The 11,698-nt window shown below is 38.0% G+C and overlaps 1 protein-coding gene across 2 annotated transcripts in view; it reads right to left on the bottom strand.

Annotated features, from left to right (window-relative positions):
- Positions 1–2,030: 2,030 nt before the first annotated feature.
- ntm (neurotrimin) overlaps positions 2,031–11,698 on the bottom strand; it is a 451,063-nt gene continuing 441,395 nt past the window's right edge. For both annotated transcript variants that reach the window (XM_051401617.1, XM_051401616.1), the window contains one exon: positions 2,031–8,148. In XM_051401617.1, coding sequence (XP_051257577.1) covers positions 8,048–8,148 — 101 coding nt within the window. In that variant the 3' untranslated portion in view covers positions 2,031–8,047. The remainder of the gene's footprint in view (positions 8,149–11,698) is intronic.

The raw sequence follows: 11,698 nt of genomic DNA, 5'->3' as shown, positions 1-11,698 counted from the left end.
GAGTGATAAAAAAAACCCTATGGCAACTATAACCATATGCATGAGCATCCAGAGGAGCAGGTATTGATTTTTGGTTCTCTTTTTTCATTGTTTTCCCAGACTGTAAAAGCAATGTATTCGCTGTTGGGCCTTGATAGAGACATTTAAAAGTTCCATGGCTATGTGAAATATTTATAACTGAAAGCATCGTGAGTGCAGCAAAACAAATGGGAAACTTTAAAAAAAGAAACATAGGCGGGAAAAAAAAGAAAAAGACATTTCTTAAGCTTGAGATAGGTCACCCAACCAAGACCACCTCTGGCTAGTATACTCTTCCTTACCAGCAAGCAGAGTGCCTTTTCACACACAGCTGACCCTGGATTTTTACTGCAATCACACAATATCCAGAGTTCAGAGGCTGAGAATAGCAAGGTACACAGACAAGTTTTAAAACAGAAAAAAGAAAAATATCTCATAATGTCAAAACCGAGGAAGGTACTCTCACAAATTGAGTACAGGGTTAGAGCATACCTACGGCTTGTTGACTTTAGTCTGAACTATGGTTAAAAAGTTTACTTGTGTGAACTCAAGTAGCTCACTTGTTGGGTAGAATTTTACCAAGGCAGTGAAAAGTTTAGTCACTCTGCAAATCTTTAACTTTACTAAAGAATGATAAACATTACTGCATCTTTGTATACTCATAAAACGTTTCTGATTTTAACTATGCTAGCAGCATGCCTGTAGGGATGTCAGCGTCAGTCTGTCGGTCAGTCCACCACTTTGGTCCAGACTGAAATATCTCAAGAAGGATTGGATGGATTGGCATGAAATTTGGTGACAATGAATTTGCTGATGGTTATTTTCACAGGACCATCTGGGAAGTCATCATTGGAAACTGTTTGGAAAAGGGCAGGCACTTTTGGAAAATACTTGGCATGTGGTAGGATGAACTGTCAGTCTATCACCACCTATATGGGCAAACTTCAACCAATCAGAACCTCTGATTTTGTAACCCCATGGAACCAGCAACGCTGTGTCACTTTTTATCTTGATCAGGCACTGATTGAGATACTCTAGATCCAAAAATGCTTGTTGAAAATTCTAAGCAGATATGCCAGTTTCACTGTTTTGTGCTCAACTGTTTCCCTTCAACGCTCCATCAGTTTCATTGATCTTAAGTGTAATAGAACAATGCAGCCTCAAACATGTTGTTAATCACACAGCCTCTGATGGCCTGACATTGTGCATTTTTTAGCTTTGATTTTAGGGACACTGGCCTTTAATATTAGGCAAAGACAAATATTTTATCTTTCCAATGGCGTCACCATATTCAGTCTCTGGTGTATGAAGCAACTTTCAGCTGCAGAGAGCAGATGTTTGCATGAATTAAATATCTGTTGAGGATGAAGTAGAGCGGTGGTGTACAGACTGAAAAGCCATTTTTTTCTGTCACAGCTTAAAAAATGCAATAAAAAGCACAAAACCTGAAATACTGCACATATCATGGACATCCTTTACATTATTTATCTCACAGTAAAGCATTGCTCCAGGTCACGAGCATCACTGCCAGCGACAGCTCACAGCGGAAACCTCCAGATTCTTGTTACATGTATCATCTATACAGCGAATGAATGAGAATGGGAAATTGATTTTGCATGCAGCTACAGTATGCAATTAACATTCATGGTGGAGGAAGAGAAACAGATTCAGAGCGTTATGGCAGACCTCCTGCTGTGGTTGTACATAATTGATGTACCAGAACCCTTAAAATACACTGTGTTCAGGCTCGAAGACACACTGGTGTCATTTAGAGAACTGCAGTTAGCGGTTGTTGGTAATGTAGTGGACAAACCACAAAGAGCTCAGTCCAAGGTCAGGACTTCTGAGGAATAAAAAAATCAATAGGTTTGTCTTGTTTCTGGATAGGTGCCACTGTGGACAACTCTGCTGTATGTGCACCTCGGAAAAGTCTGTTGGCAGCAGTATAGAGAAAAAGATCTGTTCATATGTATATTTAACATGAATAAATAGCAAAAAAACACCACAAGATCTTAAGATACAACATTTTATTATTGTCAGTCTTAAATATGAGCACACACTTTTCATCAAGAAAATACATATGAACCAACAATCCTTTACAATGCAGGGAAAGGAATAGCATGATGTCCCCCTCCACTTGGGAACAATCCGATCTGAAGAGTCCTGTGAACTTGTAGCCAGACAAAGGGCAGAATTTCATTCATGTGAATCATCCAAAATAAATCCCAACAGTACATGAGACTACTTCATGCGTCTGCTATGATAATCCCCTGGTGGCTGAGACAAAGGTCTGATTTCTCATGTCAAACCAAAGTTCACATTCAAAAATGATCTCTTCTACACTCCAATGCAAATCACACAAATGTCACAAAACACCTAAAATTAATAGTGGGAGGTACAAAACAAGCTCAGTCATTTTTCTTAAATGGTATCAAATTTTCATCTGAAGACTGCTCTCTTGCCTTGCACATATGGAGACCAAGAAATACACCCATAGTGGTTCTTTCCCCTCAGCCCGGGCCCATGTTTGCTTGGGCTGAGTGAGAGAATGATTCCTGCAATCCTTGTGCAGTCTTCAAACAGACAATGGAATTGGTCATATCAACATAAATATGCAGCGCTACTGCCAAAATATAAGCCTTCATGGGCTGTGGTTCAGAATTGGCTGACTGGAGTCAGAAACAGGAAAAAAGTTATGTGTATTCAGGCCTTCTCAGTGCAGTTTCCTAGCTGAACTTTAGGGGTGGATCAGAAATATTTTACTAGTGTATTTCTAAGATCCTCTCCCCGGGTTGCTAGGTTTTATCATTATAAGTTTGGCTTGAATGGGACTTGCAGCGTGTCTTGCATATCCTTTTTAAAAGTCATGCTTGGTGGGAGTTTGGAGCATTTGCATTTGCTCTAATAAGACAGCACAGAGGCGGCCTTTGTTAATGCCATGCAGAAAGAAACTGCAGTACGACTGCCTACTGTTCATCTGAGAGATGGTGAATTATTTTCAATTATGGAAGTTGTTTATTTCCAATTGAAATAGGTATGTCAATTCCTGCTGTGTTCAGTTTGCCTTACCATGATGCATGTTATATGCAGCTGCTGGGAGTGTACAGCATGGGGAGAAAACAATCAATGTTCAAATTTGAACTTTATTTCACTCCTGAAGAGACTGGTTGCATAAACAGGATGTTACTGTATTTAGCAAATAGCTGCAATCATCACACTGGGTGAGACTTATATCCCCTTTAGTTTTACAATGGAGGATGGGTCCAGTTAACAGCAGCGCAATATGAGGGCCAACTGAGAGCTTATTAAAGTTTTCTCAACTAAATGAGCCATAACATGGCAAATAGCTGTGTTGTGCAACACAACATCACACTGCCTCACTAAATGTAATGTGATTGTGTTTATTTAACTGCTCTGCAAGCCAGCTTGTCTAACCTTGAGGCTACCAGTGCCCATACTGAATCGAGAACACTGGTGCTAAGTACTACAAAAAGGCCTCAGGTCAGAAAACACTTCAAATTAAGCCTTTAAAGAAGCAGTCTGCATAGGTCCACATCCCCCACATGCCTTCTCTTGTTACACGTTAGGAGCAGCAGGGATTTAAGAACAAGGAAATGAAAATGATACTTTTCTGTTCGCGGCACGTGGCTCAGACCAAGGCCAGAACTTTAGGAGTATGATCTAGCGGGATTTCCTGCAGCGATCTGACAGGTGCTGACTGTTTTACACTCCACTGAAAAGGCAGAATACCTCATCCTCAGATCACAGATCAGACTGCTCTCTGCCGCTGTGTTGCTTCTTCAGCTTGGTGCTTCACAACATTTTGTCTCATGGCATCAGTTAATAAACAACATGCTCGTTTGATATTGACAATTAGCAGGGTTCCTCTAAATGATGCATCTAAAGTCGGGATATGAATGTGCACAGTTTTGGTTTGAAGTCTGTGATTCTCTGTGCAGCCTCGACTCTGAATCGCTGCCATAGTGACCATATGGCATTGCTATTATTAGGTGGATTATAAGATGAAGTCAGCTATACAACCACTTCCTTACCTCTGTGGAAAAAAAAACATAAATTTTCATTTCATCTAGAGATACATGGTATATTTTGACAGCAGCCCTGCTGGTTTGTACAGGTCTGTCTATATTCTAAAGGTAAGTGCTTACATGGATTTGTCCTCAGTAATAGTGTGCTTAGCTTGAGAAATTTTAATATATTTGACATAACTTTAAAAAAATCACAATCATTAAAGGACAAAGCAATAAACTGCAAATATTCAGCTGTCTGCACTGTCCTATCAGAAAACTGTAGCGTGCTGTGATATGGTACAGCAGCATGGCGTGTCAGGGTTTCTGTGAATGAGCCTCATTACAGTGCATACAAACACATCCATGACCAGACCTAAATATTACTTGTGGTAATTGCCGTTAAATAATTGGGCAAATTGCTGAACAACTGCTCAGAAGTAGTAAAAATAAAATAAATGGCCCAGATTTTACAATGTGTGCTTGGCCGTTCTACAAAAGAAATATATAATAAACTGTCTTACCTCACTAGAATCTGTGGTGTGTGTGTGTGTGTTTGTGTGTGAGAGAAAGAGAAGAAGTCAAGTAAGTGTTTTTGATATTTCCAGACAAACTATTAAAGCTGCAGTAGGTAACATTTATAGAAATAACTTTTTGTCATATTTGCTGAAACTTTCACTATATCCTGACAGTAGACCATGAGACAGATAATCTATGAAACAATCAGGTTCCTCTGGCTCCTCCTAGTGCTCCTAATGGCATTTACAAGAATCCACCGGGCCTGAATGAAAACAACCAATCAGAGCCGAGAAAGATATAAAGACACTTTGGGTTGGGTTTCGGTGGATTCTTGTAAATGCCATTAGGAGCACAAGGAGGAGCCAGAGGAACCTGATTGTTTAACAGATTATCTGTCTCATGTACTACTGTCAGGATATAGTGAAAGTTTGGCAAAAAATATTCTTATAGAAATTAGCTACTGCAGCTTTAAGCACATCACATTAGACCTCTTTACGAACTTTCAAGTGAAGTCAAAGCAATGAGGCTAGTTCGTACATATCATACAACAGTTTCATGCAGACCCTTCTGAAGGGGTCCCAGCACAGACCTCCTTGGGAGGTGATCTGACTAAACTTCATCTCAAATGTAGTTATTCTTGTGGCACAATGACTGGGTAAAACAGACGTGAGATCAGTGGTGCCATCCTTCAAGCCAGGAAGGAATAATTAGCATGTAATTTCTAAACACCACTGTGCTGGAGATGAGTAATAGTCTGCAGTGTCTATCTGTCTCAGTCTTTCTCTCTCTCTCTCTCTCTCTCTCTCTCTGTTTCATCTGTAAAAACAAACTGTGATTAGCCTGTCAGATTCCGCTGATGATTACCCTGATCAATTTCAGTAATGGCCCTATCTGTTTCATGCTGTTTTGATTTAGATATTGGCTCTTTTTTCACATTGAGGAGCTTAAACCTTCTTATCCCCAGGAGCCAAAAGGGGGCTGAGTTTGAAGAAAAAATGAGTGGATGTGTGTGGATGATGGACCAGGCCAGGGAAAAAAGATCTCTTAACACAAGAAAAGAGGGACTTGAACAGAACATCAACGGTTCTGTCACTCGTTTCCTTTTGGGCCTGCTCAGTGTTGACTGAGCTCACATTAATTTTAAAATAACCATACATGACAGCACAGTCAATCAGTGCCCCACCACTACACAGAAACACACTAATTTGTTTATATTCACTGTTCCTGTTTGATGTTCTGTTAATGGAATTCTACAAATCCTTTAGTACTGCCCACAAGAAAACCAACAGTCAATAGATGCTTGTGTTTGCACGTCCACAAACGCAAATAGTGTTGCATTCTGCAAGAGAGGCATGATGCCTAAAAACTCCCTTCCACATTACAGAACCAGTGGCCTAACACCGAATCTCGCTTTTTGTCACTGTCACATACTGTTTTTCACTGCTGGGGGGAACCTGAGTGAGGTCTGGCAGTTGGTGTGAATAATTTGCCAACACAACAGACGTGAAAGGAGATAAATTACTGACTTTAATTCTTGCTGCCGTTTTGTGAGAGGTTTCTGATTGTTGCATAAATTCTTCACGCTCACAACCAAATAAGGTAACGGAGGTCTGCCGTCTGTTCTCCACCTCTCAAAACGCCAGTGGCACTCATGTGCGCTCATATTTCTCCATTATAAAACTCATTGATATGATTTTCTTAATTTTGCACATATCCTGCCTTTTCTGATAATTCAAGCTATATAGACAAGATAAAAGAAACAGTTGAAGCCTTTTTGCTCGGACCTGTGATCAGTCTTGGTTATTGCAATTGACCCTTTTTTGCTCGGTGCTCCAGTAACAGTTAGACAAGCCTCCGTCAGAACCTCTGACCTGTACGTAAAAGAGAAAATCTATGTTGAAAAGACATCCAAGTTTTGAAGAGGTTAAAAGATAAAAGCGATATATTGTAGACTCTCTCTCTCTCTCTCTCTCTCTCTCTCTCTCTCTCTCTATATATATATATATATATATATATTCAAAATGTGGTTGTCTTTTGGACATTGATGAGCCTAGCACATAGCATATCTAAGTAGCTAAGTAGAAGCGAAGGAGAAAGTTGACCGGGGTTCTGACCTAGGCTTGCTGTTATTGGAGCACAGAAAAAATAAAGGGGTGGGACTTAGGAAGGGTCAATTGGCTCGCATACTAAACGTTAAGATTGCAATTCTTTTGTTTGCAATAAGAGCTTTTCACAGCCATAAACCACATACTGTATTTTTGTTTAGGTATATGATTTTAGAATTCCTTCCAAATTACCCCCATGTTTAACCCATATTAAACTCTTTTTTGTGAAAAGACAATATCATGGAACTGTCAATGTGTTTTGTTTGGTGTTCATACTAGAAAACGGAAATTCTATGAAGTATGGTCCTGTATAAACTGCTAAGGTCTTTGGGTTACTGGTGTCTAAATACATGCAAAAAGTGAAATACTTTCTATGATGTTATGATTTTACTGAGTGGTCTCTAACCTGCCAGTGCTGGTTTGGAACATGAACAGGAACATTTTTCTCAAATAACTATGTCGTGTGGAAATGGCATAATGCTCAAACAAGTAGCAACAGCATGAATACATTGTCATTACTTAAGTCAGACATCGACTCCACACAAGTGGAGTACACTTTCCCTCCATGTTTAACTACTTAATTATAACATAATAATTCTTGACACCATTTTTGTGTACAACTGTACTGGTAAACAAAAAAAAGACAACAGAGACATAAAACATGATATTGTTCTAAATAATTACAACTTAATATGTTCCCTTCTCAAAAATATTTAAAACTAAACATAATTGACAAAATAAAATTAAAAGATTAGCATAATACAACTGCAAGTATATCACTATAATGCTGAGAACAAAAATACTTGAAGGTCGATAACAAATCCACTTTCAACAACCAGACTGAATGATAATTATTATACATTAAAATATGATAATACCAGGCTTTCAGCCTAAGGGTAACCTAAATTCCTTCTGCTTCACTGTCTCGGTTTGACTTTGAGGTATTTAACATTCACCTCTCATACTTGCTGTAAATTTGCCTTTTCCTGGAGTTGAGATGAATATGCAATGTGGTTAAAAATTATGACAAATCAATTTGAATAAGAGACACCACATTTAAAAAATCATTTTTTTCCGAGACATACATAGAAAGAGACAATCAGAATAATATAATTTAGAGAGAAAAATATCCAACATAATTCAATTAAAATGTGAAACATTTGTTACATCCTTGAAATCTAAAAAAACCCAACAGAAACGTTTGTTACGTAATTTAGTGGGTCAACATCATTACATAGCAGGATACCTCATGCACTCACTGTGCATCAGTTTATGGTTCCGGTTGAGAAAAAAAAGAACACACACTCACTCACACACACACACACACACACACACACACTCACACACACACAAAATATTTGTGTTCAAATCCATTCCTCTTCAAAATCTGAGCAGGAACGGCAGAAACACTATGAAGAGGAGACAGGTGTGTGAGTGCACTCCCATCGCGCCGCCGCTGCCATCCTGAACTGCTCTCGGTCCTGACAGGGGGGAAAAGAAGGGGGAAAAAAACACCATAGTAAGTTTCACCTCTGAAGATTGTTTTTTCCTTTGTGTTGGCACTACTGGAGGTCAGTTAATAAATGTACTTCCTATCTGTTGCTGATAACAATTCAGTGGCTTAATCCCCTTCTGGCATGACACTAAATGTGTGACTTTTACAGTGCAAACTTGTAGTTTTGATTGTATGAAAACACAAGGTGAGTACTTCACTCTGTATTTTCTACATGCAAACCAGTGTACATAATTAATTAATTAGTGATATCTGCTCATTGTTTACAATTACTGGGGATTAGGAGATATGGATTATACACTTTTATTAGTCACATAGTGTTTTTTTAGCAGAATATTTTTGCAACTTTTCATAATTTCCTTCTTGCTCTGTAGCTGTGATGCCAACGTGTCTCCAGCTACACAGTTCCTACTTTCATAGATCATTTGAATTTATCAAGTGGCACTATGACTAGAGCTGGGTGATAAATCGATTAAATCTTTTCATTTGAATTTATGTTTTAAAATGATGCAAATAAGGACTGAATTGTAAAATTGAAAATTAATCTACGGCTATTATAATATATTACAGCTGCTTAGGACTCTAAAACAAGCCCCAATCCACTCGAGTCACTCACCTACACAGAATGTGTAGAATCATTTTCCCATAGTATCCCATCTTAGAAAAAGGGGCCATAGTGATTACAGGTGTGGTGGCATTTCACATTGGCAAAATGAGTTTGTTTTTACTGAAATAAAAAGTAATTGATGTGGTGCTCTCAGCCCTGACTGTGACTTATAAAAGCTGTTATTGAATCTGTGGATGAAGTTACCCTGTCTCCTGGGCAGATTTAAATATGACTAATTTACAACAGCAAAAACATTTTGAGAGAAACATAATGACTCCTGGATTTTTTAATCAACATTCTGTAAATAGGAAACATTTTTATTGAACATATCTGCCAAATTGCAAAATGTTCAAACGGAATGTATCTGCAAAACTCAATTCACTTTAAAGACCAGACAGACTGGTGGAATTTAATAATGTGTGTTGATGTTAATGAATGTTGAAAATGTTCACTGGCAATATATTCCATTTGTTTTCTGACAATATCGGTATATGTTCATTGCAACTTAAACATGTTTTTTATGGTTGTGTTTAGGCACTCAGTTATGGTTAGGGAAAGATTGTGGTCTATAATAGTACTAGTTAAATACTGAAAAAGTCAACAGTGACTTTAACCACAAGATACAACGAGCTAAAACCAAAACTGTGACGTCCTCCCTAACAATAAACAAAGTGCTTTCGTTGCCTAAACCTTACCATACGCCTAGCCCTGTCTCTGGTTTCAAAATCCTGAACATTATACTCCTACCATCTACTCCCAACAAAAATGAGGCACTTCTATCACTGAAAAAAACATTGCCAGTAAACATAATCCAGGGGGCAATTATGTTTCCCCACAAAGTGTAATTGATAGAACAAAGCAGTTGTTTCATGTAACTTCTAAGAGACAGTGTTAATAAGGACATCCAGCTAACTAGCACAGCAAAAGTCTAACAACAACTTAAAACAATGCCATCTGATGCCGATGCCAAACATAAGACAGTGGCATGGAGTACCTCAGGGTTCTATCCTGGTGCCTTCTTTGTTTTCAATCTATGCTTCTAAAATATATTGATGACATCACTATTAGCTTGCATTATTTAGCAAATGGAGCCAAATGCATTTATATCTGTTAAAATAGTTCATTTCAGATACTTAAGAGGTTTTGTTTTGTTTTTTGATTTATTCTTGATAAAGTAAAGACACTTCCAGTACAATATTGATATATGAAAGCAAGAAACCAGGGCAAGAAACAAATTAACTACTAAGTACACATTAAATTACACTAATACATACAGTAAAAGCTTCCATTAGGGAGGTAGGTTGACTACATTTAGTGCTGCAGATAACACCTGCTTTTGAGTGTGATGATCAAAATGACATGGTCTGCAGTATGAAATGCTACACTAAGGTTTAAAGGGATTAAAGCAGAACATTGCTCAGCATCTATTGCTTAAAGAAGGTCATTCTATCTTCAACAAGGGCATTCTTAGTACTGAGAACTGCTTTGAAAAAAAAAACAGGATTTTGGTAAAATTATGGTTTGACTTCCAGGTTTGCTTAGGTCAGTTGTAACTGTCAGAGATTTAATACAAATTCTTCACACAAATGTGTCCAGTAGAAATACAATATATAATATATATAATACATTTATATAGTGTAAAATGTGTGGAGTACATACAGTGAGATAGCACACGTGTTGGAGGTATATTTTTCAGCATTTCAGCATGCATTTTGAGAAATAATCTGGGTGATGTGGGTAGAATCAATCTTTCTAGTTTCATTTATCTAATAAAAATGGTTCACCTGATTCTTATTTATCAAGCAACAACCTCTGCACATTCAGATGCATAATGGAGACACGTGCTTTCTATTATTTACCTTAGTTTTAACTAAAGTCTCTGTAACTTGTAATATAATGTCAGCTTTACTCGCCAGTACATGCAATGCACCTGTAGTATTCTAGTATTACGAAGTGTTACAATGTTTGGACAGCTTTTAGGAGCGCTGTATGAAATTCCCAGGAAGCTAACGCCATAATACAAACTCAAATACATCACATTTTCATCATGCTCTTTTCAGGGATGAGGCAAGTTCTATCTAAATAGATGCATTGTTTGAGGATTGAGGACAAATTTTAACTTTGAAGCTTGTAACACAATGACTACTCATTTCCTTTGGATTTTCATGAGTTCACCAGAGTTTCCTTTGGGGCATCTATCCAATTACTCTGCCACAGTGGATTATCCCTAATCCTGCATATGGCTAATTAGAATAATGACGTTCACCCTTAGTCAAAATCAAAGCTATTAATACAATTGTGTTAATGGAGTGGGTTTGCTTACAAGATGCTGCAACCACCAGTCAAAGGACGCATTAAATGACAGAATGGATGAGGTGTTTATCTCTGCGCTATCGCTAACACTCCTGTGTTTGCTTTTTATCATTATTTGCAGATACAAGACTTGTGAGGTTCTGCTGCTGTCTGTGTTTGCTTTCACCATTTCCACGTGTAGGATGTACAGTTGAAATACAATACCTAGAGGTACAAACAATCACACAAGCACAAATGATGATAATGAAAGATGATGAATACTTACAGTGGAAAAAAACAGCATGCAAAAAATCAAAGTGAAGCCATGTCACACATAGAGAGACAGTTAGGTTTGCAGAGGAGAAAGATGAAACACGGTTAACGGAACAGGCAGCAATGACCATTTTCACAAAGATTTACATGACATTTGTGTGGTGGTTTGCATTGCCATCCCTCGTCTTCAAAGATGATGCCCACCACACAACAGCTTTAACATGTCATGTTCATGAAGAGAACAAAGAGTCATTAAAATGTTTACAATGCAATTTTGACATGATCAAAGAGCCCAGAAGTGATTTGTCTCTTCTTGTCAAATGCTGACACCGCAGCCTAACTTCCA

The sequence above is a fragment of the Dicentrarchus labrax genome, unplaced genomic scaffold (assembly GCF_905237075.1).
Source record: "Dicentrarchus labrax unplaced genomic scaffold, dlabrax2021, whole genome shotgun sequence".
Taxonomy (NCBI): domain Eukaryota; kingdom Metazoa; phylum Chordata; class Actinopteri; family Moronidae; genus Dicentrarchus; species Dicentrarchus labrax.
This window is presented reverse-complemented; position numbering and strand designations above follow the sequence as displayed.